Below are 26,100 nucleotides of genomic sequence, written 5' to 3' on the forward strand. Positions count from 1 at the left end.
CCAGCCGCAGCTCCAGCTCCACCTCCTCTGTGGGGACATGGGGACACAGAGGTGACACAGGGTCACACAGGGTCATAGGGGACATGGGGACACAGGGACAGCGCTGGCACAGCGCCATCAGCCGCTCGAAGCGCGCCAGCCGCAGCTCCAGCTCCACCTCCTCTGCAGGGACACGGGGACACAGAGGTGACACAGGGTCACACAGAGTGACACGGGGTCATAGGGGACATGGGGACACAGGGACAGCGAGGGCACAGCGCCATCAGCCGCTCAAAGTGCGCCAGCCGCAGCTCCAGCTTCACCTCCTCTGTGGGGACATGGGGACACACAGGGTCACACAAGGTCTCAGGGGTCACACAGGGTCACACAGAGTGACAGAGGACCAGAGGACATGGGGACACACAGTGACAAGGGTGACAGAGGTCATACAGGGTCACACAGGGTCATAGGGGACATGGGGACACAGGGACAGCGCGGGCACAGCGCCATCAGGCGCTCGAAACGGGCCAGGTGCAGCTCCAGCTCCACCTCCTCTGCGGGGACACGGGGACAGAGAGGTGACACAGGGTCACACAGGGTCACAGGAGTGATGGAGACATGGAGACAGGGGGACACCCCTGGGACACAGGGACAGCGCGGGCACAGCGCCATCAGCCGCTAGAAGCGCGCCAGCCGCAGCTCCAGCTCCACCTCCTCTGCGGGGACACGGGGACACAGAGGTGACACAGGGTCACACAGAGTGACACGGGGTCATAGGGGACATGGGGACACGGGGACAGCGCGGGCACAGCGCCATCAGACGCGCTCAAAACGGGCCAGGTGCAGCTCCAGCTCCACCTCCTCTGCGGGGACACGGGGGTGACAAGGGTGACACAGGGTGACAGAGGGATCACACAGAGTCACACAGGACAGGGGACACAGCAACACCCCAGGCAAAGGGGGCCTCGTGCCGTTCTGGGAGCCCTGCCCAGTTCTGGGGTCACCCCTGTTTTTAGGGTCCCCCCCCATTTTTGGGGTGCCCCTGACCCACCACGCTGGCCGTGGTTTGGGGTTCCCTGCCCAGTTTTGTGGTCCCCTCCCCGTTTTTGGGGTCCCCTCCCCATTTTTGGGGGGCCCTGCCCGTTTTGGGGTCCCATCCCCGTTTTTGGGGTGCCCCTGGCCCACCACGCTGGCTGTGGTTTGGGGTGCCCTGCCCATTTTTGGGGTTCCCTGCCCAGTTTTGTGGTCCCCTCCCCGTTTTTGTGGTCCCCTCCCCGTTTTTGGGGTCCCCTCCCCGTTTTTGGGGTCCCTCTGCTCTCACCATCCTGGCCATGGACCAGCTGTGCCTGCCCGTTTTGGGGTCCCCTCCCCGTTTTTGGGGTGTCCTGCCCATTTTGGGGTTCCCTGCCCGTTTTTGAGGTTCCCTGCCCGTTTTTGGGGTTCCCTGCCCAGTTTTGGAGTTCCCTGCCTGTTTTTGGGGTCCCCTCCCCGATTTTAGGGTCCCCCCATTTTTGGGGTCCCTCTGCTCTCACCGTTCTGGCTGTGGCCCAGGTGTGCCTGTCCATTTTTGGGATTCCCCATTTTTGGGGTTCCCTGCCCAGTTTTGTGGTTCCCTGCCTGTTTTTGGGGTGCCCTGCCTGTTTTTGGGGTGCTCTCTCACCATCCTGGCCGTGGCCCAGCTGTGCCTGCCCGTTTTGGGGTCCCCTGCCCATTTTTGGGGTTCCCTGCCCATTTTTGAGGTTCCCTGCCCATTTTTGGGGTGCCCTCTCACTGTCCTGGCCATGGCCCAGCTGTGTCTGCCCATTTTTGGGGTCCCCTGCCAGTTTTTGGGGTGCCCTGCCCATTTTTGTGGTTCCCTGCCCATTTTTGGGGTGCCCTGCCCGTTTTTGGGGTCCCCTGCCCATTTTAGGGGTTCCCTGCCCATTTTTGGGGTGCCCTGCCCGTTTTTGGGGTGCCCTGCCCGTTTTCGGGGTGCCCTGCCCATTTTTGGGGTCCCCTGCCCGTTTTTGGGGTGCCCTGCCCATTTTCAGGGTTCCCTGCCCATTTTTGGGGTGCCCTGCCCGTTTTCGGGGTTCCCTGCCCATTTTTGGGGTTCCCTGCCTGTTTTGGGTTCCCTGCCCGTTTTTTGGGGTGTCCTGCCCGTTTCAGGGGTCCCCTGCCCATTTTTGAGGTTCCCTGCCCATTTTTGGGGTGCCCTCTCACTGTCCTGGCCATGGCCCAGCTGTCCCTGCCCATTTTTGGGGTTCCCTGCCCATTTTTGTGGTCCCCTGCCCGTTTTTGTGGTCCCCTGCCCATTTTTGGGGTTCCCTGCCAGTTTTTGGGGTGCTCTCTCACCGTCCTGGCCGTGGCCCAGCTGTCCTTGCCCGTTTTTGGGGTCCCCTGCCCATTTTTGGGGTGCCCTCTCACTGTCCTGGCCGTAGCCCAGCTGTCCTTGCCCGTTTTTGGGGTCCCCTGCCCGTTTTCGGGGTGCCCTGCCTGTTTTTGGGGTCCCCTGTCCATTTTTGTGGTCCCCTGCCTGTTTTTGGGGTCTCCTGCCCATTTTTGGGGTCCCCTGCCCGTTTTTGGGGTGCCCTGCCCGTTTCTGGGGTGCCCTCTCACCGTCCTGGCCGTGACCCAGCTGTGCCTGCCCATTTTTGGGGTGCCCTGCCCGTTTTTGGGGTTCCCTGCCCGTTTCTGGGGTGCCCTCTCACCGTCCTGGCCGTGGCCCAGCTGTGCCTGCGTGTCCAGCAGCGCGGCGATGACGCTCTCCTCGAAGCGCGCGTAGCTGTCGAACACCTGCGTGAAATCCCGCACCGTCATCACCGTCTGCACGGCCTCCTCATAGACATCCCGGGCCTGGAACGGGATAAACCGGGATAAACCGGGATAAACATTGGAGTCAGCACTGTCTGTACGGCTTCCTCATAGACATCCCAGGCCTGGAACGGGATAAACCGGGATAAACCGGGATAAACATTGGAGTCAGCACTGTCTGTACGGCTTCCTCATAGACATCCCGGGCCTGGAACGGGATAAACCGGGATAAACACTGGGGTCAGCACTGTCTGCACGGCCTCCTCATAGACATCCCGGGCCTGGAACGGGATAAACCGGGATAAACCGGGATAAACATTGGGGTCAGCATCGTCTGCATGGCCTCCTCATAGACATCCCGGGCCTGGAATGGGATAAACGGGGTAAACCGGGATAAACATTGGGGTCAGCACTGTCTGCACGGCCTCCTCATAGACATCCCGGGCCTGGAACGGGATAAACTGGGATAAACATTGGGGTCAGCACTGTCTGCACGGCCTCCTCATAGACATCCCGGGCCTGGAACGGGATAAACCGGGATAAACCGGGATAAACATTGGGGTCAGCAATGTCTGTACGGCTTCCTCATAGACATCCCGGGCCTGGAACGGGATAAATGGGATAAACCAGGGTAAACACTGGGGTCAGCACTGTCTGCACGGCCTCCTCATAGACATCCCGGGCCTGGAACGGGATAAACCGGGATAAACATTGGGGTCAGCACTGTCTGTACGGCTTCCTCATAGACATCCCGGGCCTGGAACGGGATAAACCGGGATAAACATTGGGGTCAGCACTGTCTGTACGGCCTCCTCATAGACATCCCAGGCCTGGAACGGGATAAATGGGATAAACCAGGGTAAACACTGGGGTCAGCACTGTCTGTACGGCCTCCTCATAGACATCCCGGGCCTGGAACGGGATAAACCGGGATAAACACTGGGGTCAGCACTGTCTGCACAGCCTCCTCATAGACATCCCGGGCCTGGAACGGGATAAACCGGGATAAACCAGGGTAAACACTGGGGTCAGCACTGTCTGCACGGCCTCCTCATAGACATCCCGGGCCTGGAACGGGATAAACCAGGGTAAACACTGGGGTCAGCACTGTCTGCACGGCCTCCTCATAGACATCCCGGGCCTGGAACGGGATAAACTGGGATAAACCGGGATAAACATTGGGGTCAGCACTGTCTGCACGGCCTCCTCATAGACATCCCGGGCCTGGAACGGGATAAACCGGGATAAACCAGGGTAAACACTGGGGTCAGCACTGTCTGCACAGCCTCCTCATAGATATCCCGGGCCTGGAACGGGATAAACCGGGATAAACATTGGGGTCAGCAATGTCTGCACGGCCTCCTCATAGACATCCCGGGCCTGGAACGGGATAAACGGGGTAAACCGGGATAAACATTGGGGTCAGCAATGTCTGCACGGCCTCCTCATAGACATCCCGGGCATGGAACGGGATAAACCGGGATAAATCGGGATAAACATTGGGGTCAGCACCGTCTGCACGGCCTCCTCATAGACATCCCGGGCCTGGAACGGGATAAATGGGATAAACCAGGGTAAACACTGGGGTCAGCACTGTCTGCACGGCCTCCTCATAGACATCCTAGGCCTGGAACGGGATAAACGGGACTGGGGACAGGGGACAGGGACAATGGTGGCCCTGGGTGGTGACAGGGACTAGGATGGCAGATGGAGACGGGTGTGTCAGTCTGTCCCAGGTGTGTCAGTTTGTCCAGGTGTGTCAGTCTGTCCCATGGCCGTCAGTCTGTCCCAGGTGTATCAGCCCCTCCCATATCTGTCACTCCCTCTCAGGTGTGTCAGTCTGTCCCAGGTGTGTCAGTCTGTCCCATATCTGTCACTCCCTCTCAGGTGTGTCAGTCTGTCCAGGTGTGTCAGTCTGTCCCATGGCCATCAGTCTGTCCCAGGTGTGTCAGTCTGTCCCAGGTGTGTCAGTCTGTCCCAGGTGTATCAGCCCCTCCCATATCTGTCACTCCCTCTCAGGTGTGTCAGTCTGTCCCAGGTGTGTCAGTCTGTCCCATATCTGTCACTCCCTCTCAGGTGTGTCAGTCTGTCCAGGTGTGTCAGTCTGTCCCATGGCCATCAGTCTGTCCCAGGTGTGTCAGTCTGTCCCAGGTGTGTCAGTCTGTCCCAGGTGTATCAGCCCCTCCCATATCTGTCACTCCCTCTCAGGTGTGTCAGTCTGTCCCAGGTGTGTCAGTCTGTCCCATATCTGTCACTCCCTCTCAGGTGTGTCAGTCTGTCCCAGGTGTGTCAGTCTGTCCCAGGTGTGCCACCCCCTCCCAGCTGATGCTGTCCCCTGTCCAGGTGTCCCCCCACCAGGTGCCCCCGCCCGCCCAGGGGACAGCAGTGTCACCTTCTCCAGGTGGCCGCAGCGCACGTAGCAGTCGGCCAGGGCCCCCCAGAGCCGGCCCCGCTGGTCGGTGAAGCGCGTCAGCCCCCCCCGGATGATGCCCCCGGCGTCCAGCGAGCGCACGCGGTCGGGGTGCTGGGACAGCAGCTCACACAGCTCCTGCCATAACTGACAAAAAACCCGTGTGAGAAACCCCAAAACTGCCCCAAATTCACCCCAAAACTGCTCCAAATCCACCCCGGGGTGCTGGGACAGCAGCTCGCACAGCTCCTGCCATAACTGACAAAAAACCCGTGTGAGAAACCCCAAAACTGCCCCAAATCCACCCCAAAACTGCCCCAAACCCACCCCACGGTGCTGGGACAGCAGCTCGCACAGCTCCTGCCATAACTGACAAAAAACCCGTGTGAGAAACCCTAAAACTGCCCCAAATCCACCCCGGGGTGCTGGGACAGCAGCTCGCACAGCTCCTGCCATAACTGACAAAAAAAACTGTGTGAGAAACACCAAAACTGCCCCAAATCCACCCCAAAACTGCCCCAAATCCACCCTGAAACTGCCCCAAATCCACCCCGGGGTGCTGGGACAGCAGCTCGCACAGCTCCTGCCATAACTGACAAAAAACCCGTGTGAGAAACCCCAAAACTGCCCCAAATCCACCCCAAAACTGCCCCAAATCCACCCTAAAACTGCCCCAAATCCACCCTGGGGTGCTGGGACAGCAGCTCGCACAGCTCCTGCCATAACTGACAAAAAACCTGTGTGAGAAACCCCAAACTCATCCCAAATCCACCCTAAAACTGCCCCAAATCCACCCTAAAACTGCCCCAAATCCACCCTGGGGTGCTGCGACAGCAGCTCGCACAGCTCCTGCCATAACTGACAAAAAACCCGTGTGAAGAACCCCAAAACTGCCCCAAATCCACCCCAAAACTGCCCCAAATCCACCCCAAAACTGCCCCAAATCCACCCCGGGGTGCTGCGACAGCAGCTCGCACAGCTCCTGCCACAGGTGTCCCCAGGTGCCCCCCAGGTGTCCCCATGTGCCCTTCAGGTGCCCCCCCAGGTGTCCCCCAGATGTCCCCAAGTGTCCCCAGGTGCCCCCCGGGTGTCCCCAGGTGACCCCAAGTGCCCTGTGCCCCCCCAGGTGCCTCCCTGCTGCCCCCAGGTACCCCAAGGCGTCCCCAGCTGCCCCCTCATGCCTCAGGTGCCCTGTGCCCCACCCAGGTGTGCCCAGGTACCCCCAGGTGTCTCCAGCTGCCCCCAAGTGCCCTGTGCTCCCCAGGTGTGCCCAGGTACCCCTGGGTGCCCCTGGCTGTCCCCCAGGTAGCCCCAGGTGTGCCCAGGTACCCCCCCACTGCCTTCCACATGTCCCCAGGGTGCCCCCCAGGTACCCCCAGGCGCCCTGTGCCCCCCCAGGTATGCCCAGGTGCCCCCCCAAGTGTCTTCAGGTGCCCCCAAGTGCCCTGTTTTCCCACCCCAGGTGTGCCCAGGTACCCCCAGGTAACCCCCAGGTAGCTCCAGTTGCCCCCCCAGGTGCCCCCGAGGCGCCCTGTGCCCCCCCAGGTATGCCCAGGTACCCCTGGGTGCCCCTGGCTGTCCCCCAGGTAGCCCCAGGTGTGCCCAGGTACCCCCCCACTGCCTTCCACATGTCCCCAAGGTGTCCCCCCAGGTACCCCCAGGCGCCCTGTGCCCCCCCAGGTATGCCCAGGTACCCCCAGGTGTGCCCAGGTGCTCCCCAGGTACCCCCAGGTGTCTCCAGCTGCCCCCAAGTGCCCTGTGCTCCCCAGGTGTGCCTAGGTACCCCCAGGTGGCCCTGCCTGTCCCCAGGTAGCCCCAGGTGCCTCTGGATGCCGCCCAGGTGTGCCCAGGTACCCCCACACTGCCTCCCACATGTCCCCAGGGTGCCCCCCCAGGTACCCCTAGGCGCCCTGTGCCCCCCCAGGTATGCCCAGGTGCCCCCCCAGGTGTCTTCAGGTGCCCCCAAGTGCCCTGTTTTCCCACCCCAGGTGTGCCCAGGTATCCCCAGGTAACCCCCAGGTAGCTCCAGTTGCCCCCCCAGGTGCCCCCGAGGCGCCCTGTGCCCCCCCAGGTATGCCCAGGTACCCCTGGGTGCCCTTGGCTGTCCCCCAGGTAGCCCCAGGTGTGCCCAGGTACCCCCCCACTGCCTTCCACATGTCCCCAAGGTGTCCCCCCAGGTACCCTCAGGCGCCCTGTGCCCCCCCAGGTATGCCCAGGTACCCTCAGGTGTGCCCAGGTGCTCCCCAGGTACCCCCAGGTGTCTCCAGCTGCCCCCAAGTGCCCTGTGCTCCCCAGGTGTGCCTAGGTACCCCCAGGTGGCCCTGCCTGTCCCCAGGTAGCCCCAGGTGCCTCTGGATGCCGCCCAGGTGTGCCCAGGTACCCCCACACTGCCTCCCACATGTCCCCAGGGTGCCCCCCCAGGTACCCCTAGGCGCCCTGTGCCCCCCCAGGTATGCCCAGGTGCCCCCCCAGGTGTCTTCAGGTGCCCCCAAGTGCCCTGTTTTCCCACCCCAGGTGTGCCCAGGTATCCCCAGGTAACCCCCAGGTAGCTCCAGTTGCCCCCCCAGGTGCCCCCGAGGCGCCCTGTGCCCCCCCAGGTATGCCCAGGTACCCCTGGGTGCCCTTGGCTGTCCCCCAGGTAGCCCCAGGTGTGCCCAGGTACCCCCCCACTGCCTTCCACATGTCCCCAAGGTGTCCCCCCAGGTGCCCCCCAGGCGCCCTGTGCCCCCCCAGCTATGCCCAGGTACCCCCAGGTGTGCCCTGAGCCCCCACAGGTACCCCCAGGTGCCCTCAAGGTGCCCCCCAGGTGTGCCCAGGTAGCCCCAGGTGCCCCCCCAGGTGTGCCCAGGTAGCCCCAGGTGCCCCCCCAGGTGCCCACCTGGTAGTTGGACTTGCCCTGGCGGGACACGAAGCGCTCGTCGTTCACCAGCCGGGCCAGCACCTGCGCGGCCTCGTCCAGGCGGCCCACGGAGCGCAGGTAGGCCACGTACTGCTCCGCCTCCTCGGGGCACAGCTGGGGACAGAGGTGTCACCTGTGTCACCTGAGTGCCACCTGAACCCCACCTGAGCCCCCACGTACTGCTCCGCCTCCTCGGGGCACAGCTGGGGACAGAGGTGTCACCTGTGTCACCTGAGTGCCACCTGAACCCCACCTGAGCCCCCACGTACTGCTCCGCCTCCTCGGGGCACAGCTGGGGACAGAGGTGTCACCTGAGTGCCACCTGAGCCCCCACGTACTGCTCTGCCTCCTCGGGGCACAGCTGGGGACAGAGGCGTCACCTGTGTCACCTGAGTGCCACCTGAACCCCACCTGAGCCCCCACGTACTGCTCCGCCTCCTCGGGGCACAGCTGGGGACAGAGGTGTCACCTGTGTCACCTGAGTGCCACCTGAACCCCACCTGAGCCCCCACATACTGCTCCGCCTCCTCGGGGCACAGCTGGGGACAGAGGTGTCACCTGTGTCACCTGAGTGCCACCTGAGCCCCCACGTACTGCTCTGCCTCCTCGGGGCACAGCTGGGGACAGAGGTGTCACCTGTGTCACCTCATGGTCACCTGAACCCCTCAGTGTCACCTGCACACCCAGGTGTCCAGCCATCACCCCAAGGGGACACTGCCACTTGTGTGTGTGTGCCCGGGTGCCCCCAGGTGTGCCCAGGTGTGCCCAGGTACCTTCAGAAACCGCCAGAAGACGCATGGCGGTCTCAGGCAGCGTCTCTGTGTGTGTGTGTCTGTGTGTGTGTGTGCCCAGGTGTGCCCAGGTGTGTGCTCAGGGGTGGGGGGGGGTGTGTGTGTGTGTGTGCCCAGGTGTGCCCAGGTGTGTGCTCAGGGGTGGGGGGGGGTGTGTGTGTGTGCGTGCCCAGGTGTGCCCACGTGTGTGCTCAGGGGTGGGGGGTGTGTGTGTGTGTGTGTGTGTGTGTGTGTGTGTGTGTGTGTGTGTGTGTGTGTGCCCAGGTGTGCCCAGGTGTGTGCTCAGGGGTGGGGTGTGTGTATGTGTGTGTGTGTGCGTGCCCAGGTGTGCCCAGGTGTGTGCTCAGGGGTGGGGGGTGTGTATGTGTGTGTGTGTGTCTGTGTGTGCCCAGGTGTGCCCAGGTGTGTGCTCAGGGGTGTGTATGTGTGTATGTGCGTGTGTGTGTGTGCGTGCCCAGGTGTGCCCAGGTGTGCGCTCAGGGGTGGGGTGTGTGTGTGTGTGCGTGCCCAGGTGAGCCCCCATGCCCCTAGGTGTGCCCAGGTACCTTGAGGAACCGACGGAAGATGCACACGGTGGTCCCAGGCAGCAGGTGTGAGTGTGAGTGTGTGGGCCCAGGTGTGCCCAGGTGAGTGCCCAGCTGTACCCATCAATGCCCAGGTGTGTGTGTGTGCGCCCAGGTGTGCCCAGGTGAATGCCCAGCTGTACCCAGCCGGGCCCAGGTGTGCTCAGGTGTATTCAGGTGTGCCAAGGTACCTTCAGGAAGCGGCGGAAGATGCGCACGGCGGTCTCGAGCAGCGGGTGTGCGTGTGAGTGCCCAGGTGAGTGCCCACGTGCCCCCAGGTGAGTGCCCAGGTACCCTGAGGAACTCTCGAAAGACGCGCATGGCAGTGTCGGGCAGCAGGTGTGTGTGCGCGCGCGCGTGCCCAGGTGAGTGAGTGTGTGCCCAGGTGAGTGCCCAGGTGAGTGCCCAGGTGTGCCCAGGTACCTTCAGGAACTGCCGAAAGACGCGCATGGCGGTCTCGGCAGTGGGTGTGTGAGTGTGCATGCCCAGCTGTACCCAGGTGCCCCCAGGTGAGTGCCCAGGTGTGCCCTACCTTGAGGAAGCGCCAGAAGACACGCACGGCGGTCTCGGGCAGTGGGTGTGTGTGTGAGTGCGTGTGCCCAGCTGTACCCAGGTGCCCCCAGGTGAGTGCCCAGGTGTGCCCAGGTGTGCCATACCTTGAGGAAGCGCCGGAAGACGCGCACGGCGGTCTCGGGCAGGGGGTGGCGGCGCACGAAGCTCAGGTAGGGCGGCCAGAGGCGCCGGTGCTGCGTGATGGGCAGCGCCCGCAGCGCCCGGTCAAACGTCCGGCGCGTCCGGGTCACCCGGCCCTGCTCGGCCAGGAACTGGCAGTAATCCAGCCAGATCCGCGGCATCTGGGGACAGCCAGGGGACATTGGGGACATCAGGGACATTGGGGACACTGGGGACAGCCAGGGGACATAGGGACGTTGGGGACACAGTGACCCGGCCCGGCTCGGCCAGGAACTGGCAGTAATTCAGCCAGATCCGCGGCATCTGGGGACAGCCAGGGGACAATGGGGACATTGGGGACACTGGGGACAGCCAAGGGACACTGGGGACATTGGGGACACAGTAACCCAGCCCAGCTCGGCCAGGAACTGGCAGTAATCCAGCCAGATCCGCGGCATCTGGGGACAGCCAGGGGACATTGGGGACATCAGGGACATTGGGGACACTGGGGACAGCCAGGGGACATAGGGACGTTGGGGACACAGTGACCCGGCCCGGCTCGGCCAGGAACTGGCAGTAATTCAGCCAGATCTGCGGCATCTAGGGACAGCCAGGGGACATTGGGGACATCAGGGACATTGGGGACACTGGGGACAGCCAAGGGACATAGGGACATTGGGGACACAGCGACCTGGCCCTGCTCGGCCAGGAACTGGCAGTAATCCAGCCAGATCCGCGGCATCTGGGGACAGCCAGGGGACATTGGGGACATCAGGGACATTGGGGACACTGGGGACAGCCAGGGGACATAGGGACATTGGGGACACAGTGACCCGGCCCGGCTCGGCCAGGAACTGGCAGTAATCCAGCCAGATCCGCGGCATCTGGGGACAGCAGTGGGGGACACTGGGGACACTGGGGACCGCAGTGGCCCCGCCCTGCTCAGCTGCGATCAAGTGTCCAGGAGTGGCCGGAGCCACCCGAGGGTGGCAGTGTCCCCTAACCCTGTGTCACCTGTGTCCCATGTCCCCGTATCCCAGCTGTGTCCTTTACGTCCTCTCTTTGTCCCCATCACCTTCCTGTCCCGTGTCCCCATGCCCTGTGTCCCCTCTATGCCCCCATCACCTCCCCACCCCAAGTCCCCATGTCCCACTCGTGTCCCCTGTGTCCCCTCCATGTCCCCATCACCTCCCTGTCCTGTGTCCCACTCATGTCCCCACGTCCCCTCTTCACCCCAGTGTCCCCCATGTCCCCACACCCCCAACCCCGTCCTGCTGTGTCCCCCGTGCCCTGCCCATCCCGCTTGTCCCTGGGTGTCCCCATGTCCCCAGGCCTTCCAGGTGTCCCCAGGTGTCCCCATGTGCCCCAGATGTCCCCCAGTGTCCCCACACCCCCAACCCCGTCCTGCTGTGTCCCCCATGCCCTGCCCATCCCGCTTGTCCCTGGGTGTCCCCATGTCCCCAGGCCTTCCAGGTGTCCCCATGACCCCAGGTGTCCCATGTCCCCAGGTGTCCCCAGGTGTCCCCACCTTGTGCATGAACACCAGCGCTCTCTCGTGCACGGCGTTGGCCTCCTCGAAGGCGGGGTCGGAGGGACAGCGACCTTTGACCTGCGCCCGGCGCTGCCGCAGGTACTGGTACCACAGCTTGTAACTGGGGAGGGGACACACCTGTCACCTGGCACACCTGGCACCTGTCACACCTGCCAGCAGTGTCACCTGGCACCTCTGTCAGCCCTGCCGCAGGTACTGGTACCACAGCTTGTAACTGGGGAGGGGACACACCTGGCACCTGGCACACCTGGCACCTGTCACACCTGCCAGCAGTGTCACCTGGCACCTCTGTTAGCCCTGCCGCAGGTACTGGTACCACAGCTTGTAACTGGGGAGGGGACACACCTGTCACCTGGCACACCTGGCACCTGTCACACCTGCCAGCAGTGTCACCTGGCACCTCTGACAGCCCTGCCGCAGGTACTGGTACCACAGCTTGTAACTGGGGAGAGGACACACCTGTCACCTGGCACACCTGGCACCTGTCACACCTGTCATCAGTGTCACCTGGCACCTCTGACAGCCCTGCCTCAGGTACTGGTACCACAGCTTGTAACTAGGGAGGGGACACACCTGTCACCCGGCACACCTGGCAGCAGTGTCACTGACATCCCTGACACCCCTGTCACACTTGCCACAGGTACTGGTACCACAGCTTGTAACTGGGGACCAGGGACAGCCATGTCACCTGTCACCAGGGTCACCTGGCACCTCTGACACCCCTGTCACCCCTGTCACAGGTACTGGTACCACAGCTTGGAACTGGTGACAGGTGACACAGGTGGCACCTGGGTCACCTGGCACTGGGGACACTCCTGTCACCTGTGCCACCCCCACTGCCCTGTCACTGGGGCCACCCCCTGACCTGTGGTACCCCTGTCACCTACGTCACCCATGTCACTCCTGTTACCTGTGCCACTCCTGTCACCTGTGCCACCCCAATCACAATAACCACGCCCAGCCACAGGTGCCACCCATCACCTGGGCCAGCCCCTGTCACCTGCTGTCACCTGAGAGGACCCCAGGTGTCCCTGTCCCCACGAGGGGACACAGCAGGGCCCTACCTGCCCCCACCAGGGCACTCAGGTGCTCCCTGTGCCCCCCAGGTGCCCCCCAAGCATGCCCAGGTGAGCCCCCAAAGCTCCCTGTGCCTTCCAGGTGGACCTCTGGTGCCCAGGTGTGCCCAGGTGTATCCCAGCTGCTCCCAGGTGTGCTCAGGTGCCCTCACATGCATTCCAGGTGCCCCCCAGGTGTGCCCAGGTGCATCCCAGGTGCTTCCAGGTGCCCCTAGGTGTGCCCAACTGCCTCCAGGTGTATCCCAGGTGTGCCCGAGTATATTCCAGGTGCCCCTCAGGTGTGCCCAGGTGTACTTCCAGAGCCCCCAGGTGTATCCCAGGTGCCTCCAGGTGTGCCCAGCTGCCCCCAGGTGCATTCAGGTGAAACCCAGATGTCTGCCAAGTACGCCCAGGTGCCCCCAGGTGTATTCCAGGTGCCCCCCAGGTGTGCCCAGGTGTATTTCCAGCACCGCTGGGTGTATCCCAGCAGCCCCCAGGTGTCACCAGTGCCCTCCAGGTATGCCCAGGTGTCCCCAGGTGTATTGCAGATGTATCCAAGGTGCCCACAGGTGTATTGCAGATGTATCCCAGGTGCCCACAGGTGTAACCCAGATGCCCCCAGCCCCCCCAGGTGGTCTCAGGTGTATCCCAGGTGCCCACAGGTGTGCCCCAGGTGCCCCCAGGTGTATTGCAGATGTATCCCAGGTGCCCTCAGGTGTATCCCAGGTGTCCCCAGGTGTATTGCAGATGTATCCCAGGTGCCCACAGGTGTGCCCCAGGTGTCCCCAGGTGTATTGCAGATGTATCCCAGGTGCCCACAGGTGTGCCCCAGGTGCCCCCAGCCCCCCCAGGTGCCCACAGGTGTATCCCAGGTGCCCCCAGCCCCCCCAGGTGCCCACAGGTGTATCCCAGGTGCCCCCCAGCCCCCCCAGGTGCCCACAGGTGTATCCCAGGTGCCCCCAGCCCCCCCAGGTGCCCACAGGTGTATCCCAGGTGCCCCCCAGCCCCCCCAGGTGCCCACAGGTGTATCCCAGGTGCCCCCAGCCCTGCCCAGGTGTGCCCAGGTGCCCGTACCTGCCGGGCAGCTCCCTCAGGGCTCTCTCGTAGATCTGGTTGAGGCGGGGGCGGGGCCCGCGCTGCCGGGCCTGGGCGTACCTGAGCCAGCCCCGCACCGAGAAGGGGTTCCTGAGCAGCTCTTCCTCGTGCTGCACCTCCTCTTCCTCCTGGGGGGACATTGGGGACATTGAGGGGACACTGGGGACACACACAGGGACAGCTCTTCCTCGTGCTGCACCTCCTCTTCCTCCTGGGGGGACATTGGGGACATTGAGGGGACATTGGGGACACACACAGGGACAGCTCTTCCTCGTGCTGCACCTCCTCTTCCTCCTGCATTGGGGACATTGGGGGGACACTGGGGACACACACAGGGACAGCTCTTCCTCGTGCTGCACCTCCTCTTCCTCCTGGGGGGACATTGGGGACATTGAGGGGACACTGGGGACACACACATGGACAGCTCTTCCTCGTGTGCACCTCCTCTTCCTCCTGGGGGGACATTGGGGACATTGAGGGGACACTGGGGACACACACAGGGACAGCTCTTCCTCGTGCTGCACCTCCTCTTCCTCGTGCTGCACCTCCTCTTCCTCCTGGGGGGACATTGGGGGGACACTGGGGACACACAGGGACAGCTCTTCCTCGTGTGCACCTCCTCTTCCTCCTGGGGGGACATTGGGGACATTGAGGGGACACTGGGGACACACACAGGGACAGCTCTTCCTCGTGCTGCACCTCCTCTTCCTCCTGGGGGGACATTGGGGACACTGAGGGGACACTGGGGACACACAGGGACAGCTCTTCCTCGTGCTGCACCTCCTCTTCCTCCTGGGGGGACATTGGGGACATTGAGGGGACACTGGGGACACATAGGGACAACTCTTCCTCGTGCTGCACCTCCTCTTCCTCCTGGGGGGACATTGGGGACATTGAGGGGACATTGGGGACACACACAGGGACAGCTCTTCCTCGTGCTGCACCTCCTCTTCCTCCTGGGGGGACATTGGGGACATTGAGGGGACACTGGGGACACACACAGGGACAGCTCTTCCTCGTGCTGCACCTCCTCTTCCTCCTGGGGGGACATTGGGGACATTGAGGGGACACTGGGGACACACAGGGACAGCTCTTCCTCGTGCTGCACCTCCTCTTCCTCCTGCATTGGGGACATTGAGGGGACATTGGGGACACACAAGGACAGCTCTTCCTCGTGCTGCACCTCCTCTTCCTCCTGCATTGGGGACATTGGGGACATTGAGGGGACACTGGGGACACACACAGGGACAGCTCTTCCTCGTGCTGCACCTCCTCTTCCTCCTGCATTGGGGACATTGGGGACATTGAGGGGACATTGGGGACACACACAGGGACAGCTCTTCCTCGTGCTGCACCTCCTCTTCCTCCTGCATTGGGGACATTGGGGGGACACTGGGGACACACACAGGGACAGCTCTTCCTCGTGCTGCACCTCCTCTTCCTCCTGCATTGGGGACATTGGGGACATTGAGGGGACATTGGGGACACACACAGGGACAGCTCTTCCTCGTGCTGCACCTCCTCTTCCTCCTGGGGGGACATTGGGGACATTGAGGGGACACTGGGGACACACACAGGGACAGCTCTTCCTCGTGCTGCACCTCCTCTTCCTCCTGCATTGGGGACATTGGGGACATTGAGGGGACATTGGGGACACACACAGGGACAGCTCTTCCTCGCGCTGCACCTCCTCTTCCTCCTGGGGGGACATTGGGGACATTGAGGGGACACTGGGGACACACACATGGACAGCTCTTCCTCGTGCTGCACCTCCTCTTCCTCCTGCATTGGGGACATTGGGGACACTGAGGGGACACTGGGGACACACAGGGACAGCTCTTCCTCGTGCTGCACCTCCTCTTCCTCCTGGGGGGACATTGGGGACATTGAGGGGACACTGGGGACACATAGGGACAACTCTTCCTCGTGCTGCACCTCCTCTTCCTCCTGGGGGGACATTGGGGACATTGAGGGGACATTGGGGACACACACAGGGACAGCTCTTCCTCGTGCTGCACCTCCTCTTCCTCCTGGGGGGACATTGGGGACATTGAGGGGACACTGGGGACACACACAGGGACAGCTCTTCCTCGTGCTGCACCTCCTCTTCCTCCTGGGGGGACATTGGGGACATTGAGGGGACACTGGGGACACACAGGGACAGCTCTTCCTCGTGCTGCACCTCCTCTTCCTCCTGCATTGGGGACATTGAGGGGACATTGGGGACACACAAGGACAGCTCTTCCTCGTGCTGCACCTCCTCTTCCTCCTGCATTGGGGACATTGGGGACATTGAGGGGACACTGGGGACACACACAGGGACAGCTCTTCCTCGTGCTGCACCTCCTCTTCCTCCTGCATTGGGGACATTGGGGACATTGAGGGGACATTGGGGACACACACAGGGACAGCTCTTCCTCGTGCTGCACCTCCTCTTCCTCCTGCATTGGGGACATTGGGGGGACACTGGGGACACACACAGGGACAGCTCTTCCTCGTGCTGCACCTCCTCTTCCTCCTGCATTGGGGACATTGGGGACATTGAGGGGACATTGGGGACACACACAGGGACAGCTCTTCCTCGTGCTGCACCTCCTCTTCCTCCTGGGGGGACATTGGGGACATTGAGGGGACACTGGGGACACACACAGGGACAGCTCTTCCTCGTGCTGCACCTCCTCTTCCTCCTGCATTGGGGACATTGGGGACATTGAGGGGACATTGGGGACACACACAGGGACAGCTCTTCCTCGCGCTGCACCTCCTCTTCCTCCTGGGGGGACATTGGGGACATTGAGGGGACACTGGGGACACACACATGGACAGCTCTTCCTCGTGCTGCACCTCCTCTTCCTGCATTGGGGACATTGGGGACATTGAGGGGACACTGGGGACACACACAGGGACAGCTCTTCCTCGTGCTGCACGTCCTCTTCCTCCTGCATTGGGGACATTGGGGACATTGAGGGGACACTGGGGACACACACAGGGACAGCTCTTCCTCATGCTGCACCTCCTCTTCCTCCTGGGGGGACATTGGGGGGACACTGGGGGGACATTGAGGACCCTCAGGGGACAGCTCCTCCTCCTCATCCTCCTGAGGGGACACTGGGGACATGGGGACAGTCAGGAGACACGTCTGGGGACAGGGGAAAGCTCCACCTCGTGGGACACAGGGATGGGGACAGGGGACACAAGGACAGGGACATGGATGGGGACAGGGACATGGGACAGGGGACACACAGCACAGGGCACTTCCTCCTGGACTCAGGGGACAGCAGGGACAGCTGAGGGGGACAAAAGGACCAGGATGGGGGGAGGGGATGGGACAGAACCCCGCAGTGACAGAGGGAGAGGGGACAGGGACATGGAGGGGACAGGGACAGGGACAGGAAGGGGACAGGGACACAGAGGGGACAGGGACAGCGAGGGGACAGGGAAATGGCACAAAGCACAGAGCGCCAGCAGGAGGTGACAGAGCCAGGGGTGACAGGGACAAGGTGGCACAGGGACATGGGGACACGAGAGGGGACAGGGACACGGGACAAGGTTGGGCACGTGAGAAGGGACAGAGGGGATACAGACATGGGAAATGCTGGGGACAAAGGGCCTGGAGAGGGAATGGGGACAGGAGGGGACAGGGACATGGGGACGGGACTTGAGAACAAGGGACAGGGACATGGGGACATGAGAGGGGACAGGGACACAGAAACGTGGCGGGGGGGATGGGGACAGGGACACTGGAGAGGACAGGGATGGGACAGGAGGGGACAGAGGGGTGACAGGGATGGGACAGGAGGTAACAGGAAGAGACAGCAATGGGGACATGAGGGGACACAGATGGAGACAGCAATGGGGACAGCGATGGGGACAGGAGGGGACAAGAGATGACAGGAGGGGACAGAAGGTGACAACACGTGAAGACAGGAGAAGACAGGAGGTGACAGGAATGGATAGGAGGTGACAGGGGGTGACATGAGGTGACAGGAGCCGACAGCCCCGCACTCACAAAGCACAGCTCCGGCCGCTCCGGGCCCGGCCCCGCTCCGGGATCCGCCACCGCTGCGGGCCCCGCTTTCCCCGCCGGCCCCGCTACCGGCCTGGGCTCCGCCATCGCCCCCGGCTCCGCCATGGCTCCCGGCTGCTGCTCCGGGCCGGGCTCCGCTCCCGCTGCCGCTCCCGGGGCCGCTCCCGGCGGCTCCTCCCGCGCCACCATCTCCGCCTCAGTCGCCGCCATTTTCCCGCGCGCTCTCGCACTTCCGGCGCGCCGCAGGCACTTCCGGCGCTTCCGCTTCCGTCCTTCCCGCGCTCCCTTCTCATTGGCCAAACCGCTCCTTCGCTCCGCCCCCTCAGCGCCGCGCTCAGCCAATAGAATGCGGCGGTGCTGGAGGTGCGGCCAATGGGCTTTAACGGTGTTGCGGGGTTGGCGGAGCCGGAAGCGCGGGGGGCCTGGAGGAGCCATGGGGGTGAAGTTGGAGATCCTGAGGGTGCGGGGGGAGGGGCGGGAACGGGAACGGGGGAGTGGGAGAGCGGGATATCGGGATAAAGCGATAACGGGAGTGGGAACGGGAATGGGAACGGGATCGGGATAACGGGAATGGGAACGGGAATGGGAGAACGAGAATGGGAATGGGAACGGGAATGGGAACCGAGGGGGGATAAGGGGATAACGGGAACGGGAGAACGGGAATGGGATCGGGGATGGGAACGGGAATGAGGGAGGAGAACAGGTGTGACACAGGTGTGACACAGGTGTGACACAGGTGACTGGCAGGTGACACAAGTGACACAGGTGTCCCTGTCCCAGATGTGTCCGTCTGTCCTTCCTCGTGGCCGTGTTCTGGGTCTGGGGGGGCGTGACAGGGATGACAGAGGTGTGACACAGGTGTGACACAGGTGTGACACAGGTGTGACACAGGTGACAGGGAGGTGACACAGGTGACACAGGTGTCCCTGTCGCAGATGTGTCTGTACCTGTCCTTCCCCGTGGCCGTGTTCTGGGTCTGGGGGGTGACACAGGTGTGACACAAGGGAGGTGACGGGTGTGACACAGGTGACAGGGGAGGTGACACAGGTGTGACACAGGTGACACAGGTGTCCCTGTCCCAGATGTGTCTGTACCTGTCCTTCCCCGTGGCCGTGTTCTGGGTCTGGGGGGTGGCACAGGTGTGACGCAGGTGACAGGGTAGGTGACACAGGTGACAGGGGAGGTGACACAGGTGTCCCTGTCCCAGATGTGTCTGTACCTGTCCTTCCCCGTGGCCGTGTTCTGGGTCTGGGGGGTGGCACAGGTGTGACACAGGTGACAGGGTAGGTGACACAGGTGACTCACAGGTGACACAGGTGTCCCTGTCCCAGATGTGTCTGTACCTGTCCTTCCCCGTGGCCGTGTTCTGGGTCTCCAACCAGGCCGAGCTCTTCCAGCGTCACGTGATCGACCGCAAGGTGGGCGGGGACACCTGGGGACACCCCTGAGGACACCTGGGGACACCGGGGGCACCCCTGGGGACACCCCTGGGAACAGCTGGGAACAGTTGGGCACACCTGGGGACATCTGTGACACCTGGGGACGCCCTGGGGCAGCTGGGGTGGCTGGGGACACACCTGGGACACCCTGGGGGTAGCTGGGAAACTCTGGGACAGCCCTGGGGACACCCTGGGACACACCTGGGGGTGGCTGGGGACACTGAAGGGACACCTGGGGACACGTGGGACACCCTGGGGACATCTGGGACAGCTGGGGACGCCCTGGGGGCACTGCAGGGACACCTGGGGACACTTTGGGAAATGTGGGACACACTTGGGGACACGTGGGACACCCTGGGGACACTGCAGGGACACCTGGGGACACTTGGGGACACGTGGGACACCCTGGGGACAGCTGGGGACACCCTGGGGGCACTGCAGGGACCCCTGGGGGTGGCTGGGGACACCTGGGTCCCCTGCTGTGGTGGCTGTCCCCTCCCCTGACGCGCTCTCTTTGCAGAGGGAGATTTTCCCGCCGGACACTCCGGAACGGGTGAGACCCCAATGTCCCCAACTGTCCCCAATGTCCCCAATGTCCCCTGCCACACGGGGCAGTGAGGGGGGGACAGGGAGGACACACAGGGGGCACTCCTGGTGCCACCTTGTGTCCCCTGCTGTCCCCTGAGCCTGTGTCTGTGTCCTCTGTCCCTGTCCTGTGTCTGTTTCTCTGTCCCTCTCCCTGTCCCCCTGTCCCTGCTCACTGACCTTGTCCTGTGTCCCTGTCCCTTCTGTCCCTGTCCCCATCCCTGTCTCTGTCCCTGTGTCCCTGTCCCTTCTGTCCCTGTCCCCATCCCTGTCTCTGTCCCTGTGTCCCTGTCCCCTCACTGTCCCTGTGTCCCTGTGTCCCTGTCCCCTCACTGTCCCTGTCCCCTCGCTGTCCCTGTCCCTGTGTCCCTGTCCCTGTCCCCTCACTGTCCCTGTCCCCTCGCTGTCCCTGTCCCTGTGTCCCTGTCCCTGTCCCCTCACTGTCCCTGTGTCCCTGTCCCTGTGTCCCTGTCCCCTCACTGCCCCTGTGTCACTGTCCCTGTGTCTGTGTCCCTGTGTCCCTGTCCCCCCACTGTCCCTGTGCCACTGTCCCTGTGTCCCTGTGTCCCTGTGTCCCTGTCCCCTCGCTGTCCCTGTCCCTGTGTCGCTGTCCCTGTGTCCATGTCCCTGTCCCCTCACTGTCCCTGTCCCTGTGTCCCTGCCCGTGTGTCACTGACCTTGTCTTTTCTGTTCCTGTCCCCTCACTGTACCTGTGTCCCTGTCCCTGTGTCCCCGTCCCCTTGCTGTCCCTGTCCCTGTGTCCCTGTGTCCCTGTCCCCTCACTGTCCCTGTCCCTGTGTCCCCTCACTGTCCCTGTGTCCCCTCACTGTCCCTGTGTCCCCAGCGCCAGGCCATGGCTGAGCTGAAGCAGCGGCTGCGGGAGAGGAAGGGGACCCAGGCGTGAGGGGACAGCGGGGACACCGTGGGACACACGGCCACCCAGGGGACACAGCCACCAAGGGACACCGGCGTGAGGGGACAGCGGGGACACGGCCACCGTGGGACACAGCAGGGACAGCAGGGACACACAGCCACCTGTGGGACACGGTGGTGACAGCGGGGACACGGTGACAGCAGGGACACAGCAGTGACAGAGGGGACACGGTGGGGACACACAGCCACCCGTGGAACATGGCAGGGTCACAGCACTGGCAGAGGGGACACGGTGGTGACAGAGGGGACACTCCACTGGCTCAATGTGGCCACGCTGTGACAGTGGCACCGTGGCCCTGGTGGTGACACGGGGCACATCTGGCACTGCCCTGTCACCGTGGGCACGCCAGGACACCAGTGCCACCCCCGCGCTGGTGACAGAGGGGACAGTGACAGCCCCCAATGGCATCGCTGTGACAGCGCTGGTGACAGAGGGGACACCTGGCAGCGTCCTGGTGCCATCGCTCTGTGGCATTGGTGACCAAGGGGACACGTGGCAGCCCTGTGTCACTGTGGGCACGACCTGGTCTGTCACCATGGCTGTGTTGGTGACAGAGGGGACAGTGACAGCAGCTGATGGCATCGCTGTGACGTTGTTGGTGACAGGGGACAGTGACAGCAGCCAGTGTTCCTGTGGTGTTGGTGACAGAAGGGACAGCGGTGAGTGTCACACACTGTGACCGTGTTGGTGACAGGGGACAGTGGCAGCACCCGATGGCATCACTGTGACCATGCTGGTGACACAGGGGACAACAGCCGGTGTCACTCGCTGTGACTGTTGGTGACAAAGGGGACGTGTGATGACAGCTGATGGCATCGATGGCATCACTGTGACAGCGTTGGTGACAGAGGGGACAGTGACAGCAGCCGGTGTCACTCGCTGTGACAGCATTGGTGACAGAGGGGACAGTGACAGCAGCCGGTGTCACTCGCTGTGACAGCGTTGGTGACAGAGGGGACAGTGACAGCAGCCGGTGTCACACGCTGTGACAGCATTGGTGACAGAGGGGACAGTGACAGCAGCCGGTGTCGCGCTGTGACGACGTTGCCGACAGGAGGGACAATGACAATGACTGATGTCACTTGCTGTGGCCGTGTCACTGACAGTGGCAGCACTCGCTGTCACTCGCTGTCACCGCTGAGGCCACCCGTGGCCAGGGCTGTGCCCGTGGCGGTGGCACAGGGGACATGTGCCCTCGCCTGATGCCACCATGGCCACGTGGCCCCCCCCCGTGTCCTGTGCTGCTGGGGACACGTGTGACGCGTGTGTGACGCGTGTGTGACGCCTCAGGGACATGTTTTGGGACACGTGCCACCCCTGGCTGTCCCCACCCCAATAAACGGCGCTGGCACTGCCCGCAGGGTGTCCCCAGGGTGTCCCCAGGGTGGCACTGCCATCTCTTAGTGCCACCTGTGCCCCTTGGTGTCCCCTGGTGCCACCCCCACGGGCGTCCTGTGTCACTTAATGTCACCTGAGTGCTGTGGGCATCTCTTGGTGCCACCCCCAGAGGTGTCAGTGCCACCCTCTGCCCAGTGCCACCCCCAGTGTCACCCCCTTGCCCAGTGCCACCCTTGGTGCCACCCCCCTGTCCCCAAAGTCCCCATGAGTGTCACGCATGGCCGGTGCCACCCCATGTCCCCGCTGTCCCTGCGGTGTGACAGCCTGGTGCCAACTCCATTGCCACCCCAGGTGCCAACCCCCTGTCCCCAGTGTCCTCACGGGTGTCACCCCCGGCGTCCCCCCCATCATGTCCCCAATGTCCCTGCCCAGTGCCACCCCCGGTGCCCCCCATGTCCCCAATGTCCCTGTGCTGTGCCAGCCCCAGTGCCACCCTCAGTGCCACCCCCCATCCCCAATGTCTCCGCTCTGTGACCCCCCTGTGTCCCCAATGTCCCCATGCTGTGCCAGCCCCGGTGCCCCCCCGTGTCCCCAATGTCCCCACGCTGTGCCAGCCCCGGTGCCCCTCTGTGTCCCCAATGTCCCCATGCTGTGCCAGCCCCGGTGCCACCCCCAGTGTCCCCAATGTCCCCACACTGTGCCCCCTCCCGGTGTCCCTCTGTGTCCCCAATGTCCCCGCTCTGTGCCAGCCCTGGTGCCACCCCCCGTGTCCCCAATGTCCCCACGCTGTGCCAGCCCCGGTGCCAGCCAGCCCAGTGCCACCCCCCGTGTCCCCAATGTCCCCGCGCTGTGCCAGCCCAGGTGCCAGCCCCAGTGCCACCCCCTGTGTCCCCAGTGTTCCCGCTCTGTGCCAGCCCTGGTGCCACCCCCGGTGCCCCCTGTGTCCCCAGTGTCCCCACTCTATGTCACCCCCGGGGTCCCCCCAGTGTCCCCAATGTCCCCACGCTGTGCCAGCCCCAGTGCCAGCCTCGGTGCCCCCCAGTGTACCTGCGCTGTGTCACCCCCGGTGCCCCCCCTGTGTCCCCACTCTATGCCAGCCCCGGTGCCCCCCGTGTCCCCAGTGTCCCCGCTCCGTGCCAGCCCTGGTGCCACCCCTGGTGCCCCCCCCGTGTCCCCAGTGTCCCCGCGCTGTGCCACCCCATGTGCTCGGGGGTTTATTGGGGACACAGCAGGGGAGGGGCGGGGCCGGGGGCAGCGGGGGGGGGGTCCAGGAGGGTCCGGGGGGGCAGCGGGGGCTTCCGGGGGGGCATCCAGGGGGGTCCGGGGGGCTCAGTCCTGCGGGGACAGGGGGAGGGGCACTCACGGGGTGCCCCCAGCCCTAATGCCCCCCCTCCTGGTGTCCCCAAATGCCCCCAGTGCCCCCCCCGATGTCCCCAAGAGCCTCTGGACCCCTGTGGGTGCCCCTCCACCCCAGGCCTGGACCTCCCCCCCCCCCGCCCTGTGCCCCCTCCCCGAATTCCTGGTGCTCTCACAGACCCCGCCGTGCCCACCCCCCTACCAAAGACCCCCGGTGCCCACCTGTGCCCCCTCCCCCGGTGGCCACCTGTGCCCCCTCTGAGCCGAAGGCCCCCGGTGCCCACCTGTGTCCCCCCGGTACCCCACCTGTGCCCCCCCCCGTTACCCCCCGCGTGCCCCCAGTGCCCACCTGCTCGCCCCCCGAGCCGAAGCCCCCCAGGTAACCCCTGGTGCCCACCTGTGCCCTCCCCGGCCCCCCCCCGTGCCCCGGTGCCCACCTGCTCGCCCCCCGAGCCGAAGCCCCCCAGGTAACCCCCGGTGCCCACCTGTGCCCTCTCCGGCCCCCCCCCCGTGCCCCGGTGCCCACCTGCTCGCCCCCCGAGCCGAAGCCCCCCCAGATAACCCCCGGTACCCCACCTGTGCCCTCCCCGGCCCCCCCCGTGCCCCGGTGCCCACCTGCGCGCCCCCCGAGCCGAAGCCCCCCAGGTAACCCCCGGTGCCCACCTGTGCCCTCCCCGGACCCCCCGTGTCCCGGTGCCCACCTGCTCGCCCCCCGAGCCGAAGCCCCCCAGGTAACCCCCGGTACCCCCCAGCACCCACCTGTGCCCTCCCCGGACCCCCCGTGCCCCGGTGCCCACCTGTGCCCCCTCCGAGCCGAAGCCCCACCGGTGCCCACCTGTGTCCCCACGGTACCCCACCTGTGCCCCCCCCCGTTACCCCCCCCGTGCCCCGGTGCCCACATGCGCGCCCCCCGAGCCGAAGCCCCCCCAGATAACCCCCGGTACCCCCCCAGCACCCACCTGTGCCCTCCCCGGACCCCCCGTGTCCCGGTGCCCACCTGCTCGCCCCCCGAGCCGAAGCCCCCCAGATAACCCCCGGTACCCCCCCAGCACCCACCTGTGCCCTCCCCGGACCCCCCGTGCCCCGGTGCCCACCTGCGCGCCCCCCGAGCCGAAGCCCCACCAGTGCCCACCTGTGTCCCCCCGGTACCCCACCTGTGCCCCCCCCCGTTACCCCCCCCCGTGCCCCGGTGCCCACCTGCGCGCCCCCCGAGCCGAAGCCGGGCAGGCGGGGCACGGGCAGTCTCTGCTCGTCCATCCTGCGGCCCTGCGAGCTCGCCACCATGTCCAGCAGCGAGGCCAGCTCGGGGGGCGGCGGCTCCGCGCCCCCTCCTCCTGCCATGGCGGGGGGGGGGTCACAGGGGGCACCCAGGGGACAGCAGGGACACCCAGAGACACCCCGGGTCACATAGGGCACCCAGGAGACAGCAGGGACACCCAGGGGACATCCAGAGACACCCCGGGTCACATGGGGCACCTCAAGGACACCCCGGGTCCCATGGGGGCATCCAGGGGACAGCAGGGACACCCAGGGGACATCCACGGACACCCCGGGTCACATGGGGCACCCAGGGGACAGCAGGGACACCCAGGGGACATCCAGGGACACCCCGGGTCACATGCAGCACCCAGGGACATCCATGTCACAGGGGGCACCCAGGGGCACCCGGGTCCCATGGGGCACCTCAAGGACACCAGGGACACCCCGGGTCACGTGGGGCACCCAGGGGACAGCAGGGACACCCAGGGACACCCCGGGTCACATGGGACACCCAGGGACAACCAGGTCACAGGGGGCACCCAGGGGACATCCGGGTCACAGGGGACACCCAGGGGACATCCATGTCACAGGGGGCACCCAGGGGCACCCGGGTCCCATGGGGGCACCTCAAGGACACCAGGGACACGCCGGTTCCCATGGGGGCATCCAGGGGACAGCAGGGACACCCAGGGACACCCCGGGTCACATGGGGCACCCAGGGGACACCCAGGGACACCCCGGGTCACAGGGGGCACCCAGGGGACATCCGTGTCACAGGGGGCACCCAGGGGCACCCGGGTCCCATGGGGGCATCCAGGGGACAGCAGGGACACCCAGGGGGCACCGGGTCACATGGGGCACCCAGGGGACAGCAGGGACATCCAGGGACACCCCGGGTCACATGGAGCACCCAGGGGACAGCAGGGACACCCCGGGTCACGTGGGACACCCAGGGGACAGCAGGGACACCCAGGGGACGCCCAGGGACACCCCGGGTCACGTGGGACACCCAGGGGACAGCAGGGACACCCCGGGTCCCCCCCGGCCCCCGCCCAATGTCCCCGCTGTCCCCTCTCTGTCCCAATGTCCCCGCTGTCCCCTCTGTCCCCTCTCTGTCCCCACTGTCCCAATGTCCCCGCTGTCCCCGCTGTCCCCTCTCTGTCCCCACTGTCCCAATGTCCCCGCTGTCCCCTCTCTGTCCCAATGTCCCCGCTGTCCCCTCTCTGTCCCCTCTCTGTCCCAATGTCCCCGCTGTCCCCTCTCTGTCCCCTCTCTGTCCCCTCTCTGTCCCCTCTCTGTCCCTCTGTCCCTCACCGGTGCCCCCGCCCAGGCTGCAGCGCTGTTCGTCCATG

At 64.5% G+C, this 26,100-nt stretch overlaps 2 protein-coding genes across 3 annotated transcripts in view; one reads left to right on the forward strand and one right to left on the reverse strand.

Annotated features, from left to right (window-relative positions):
• XAB2 (XPA binding protein 2) overlaps positions 1-18,070 on the reverse strand; it is a 40,726-nt gene extending 22,656 nt beyond the window's left edge. The window contains exons 1-7 of the mRNA XM_059872161.1: positions 17,819-18,070; positions 13,789-13,937; positions 11,636-11,759; positions 10,092-10,289; positions 8,061-8,195; positions 5,165-5,329; positions 2,670-2,814 (exon numbers count right to left, since the gene is read on the reverse strand). Of these exons, the coding sequence (XP_059728144.1) occupies positions 2,670-2,814; positions 5,165-5,329; positions 8,061-8,195; positions 10,092-10,289; positions 11,636-11,759; positions 13,789-13,937; positions 17,819-18,046 (1,144 nt within the window). The 5' untranslated portion in view covers positions 18,047-18,070. The remainder of the gene's footprint in view (positions 1-2,669; positions 2,815-5,164; positions 5,330-8,060; positions 8,196-10,091; positions 10,290-11,635; positions 11,760-13,788; positions 13,938-17,818) is intronic.
• A 142-nt stretch (positions 18,071-18,212) lies between these two features.
• Positions 18,213-22,264, forward strand: LOC132340987 (protein PET100 homolog, mitochondrial). 2 transcript variants are annotated; one of them, XM_059872252.1, is made up of 4 exons: positions 18,213-18,296; positions 19,168-19,254; positions 19,796-19,828; positions 20,705-22,264. In XM_059872252.1, the coding sequence occupies exons 1-4, from the start codon at positions 18,270-18,272 to the stop codon at positions 20,762-20,764; spliced, it is 207 nt and encodes a 68-aa protein (XP_059728235.1). In that variant the 5' UTR covers positions 18,213-18,269; the 3' UTR covers positions 20,765-22,264. The 2 variants fall into 2 exon arrangements, with proteins under 2 accessions (XP_059728235.1, XP_059728233.1); XM_059872250.1 differs by having other exon boundaries at positions 18,241-18,296; positions 19,144-19,254.
• Positions 22,265-26,100: the final 3,836 nt, after the last annotated feature.

Source organism: Haemorhous mexicanus, chromosome 34, assembly GCF_027477595.1.
Source record: "Haemorhous mexicanus isolate bHaeMex1 chromosome 34, bHaeMex1.pri, whole genome shotgun sequence".
Taxonomy (NCBI): Eukaryota; Metazoa; Chordata; class Aves; order Passeriformes; family Fringillidae; genus Haemorhous; species Haemorhous mexicanus.

Coding starts and splice junctions, on each gene's coding strand:
- LOC132340987 (XM_059872250.1), top strand. CDS start 18,270: ATGGGGGTGAAGTTGGAGATCCTGAGG. Junction 19,255..19,795: donor GTCACGTGATCGACCGCAAG/GTGGGCGGGGAC, acceptor CTCTCTTTGCAG/AGGGAGATTTTCCCGCCGGA. Junction 19,829..20,704: donor CGCCGGACACTCCGGAACGG/GTGAGACCCCAA, acceptor CTGTGTCCCCAG/CGCCAGGCCATGGCTGAGCT.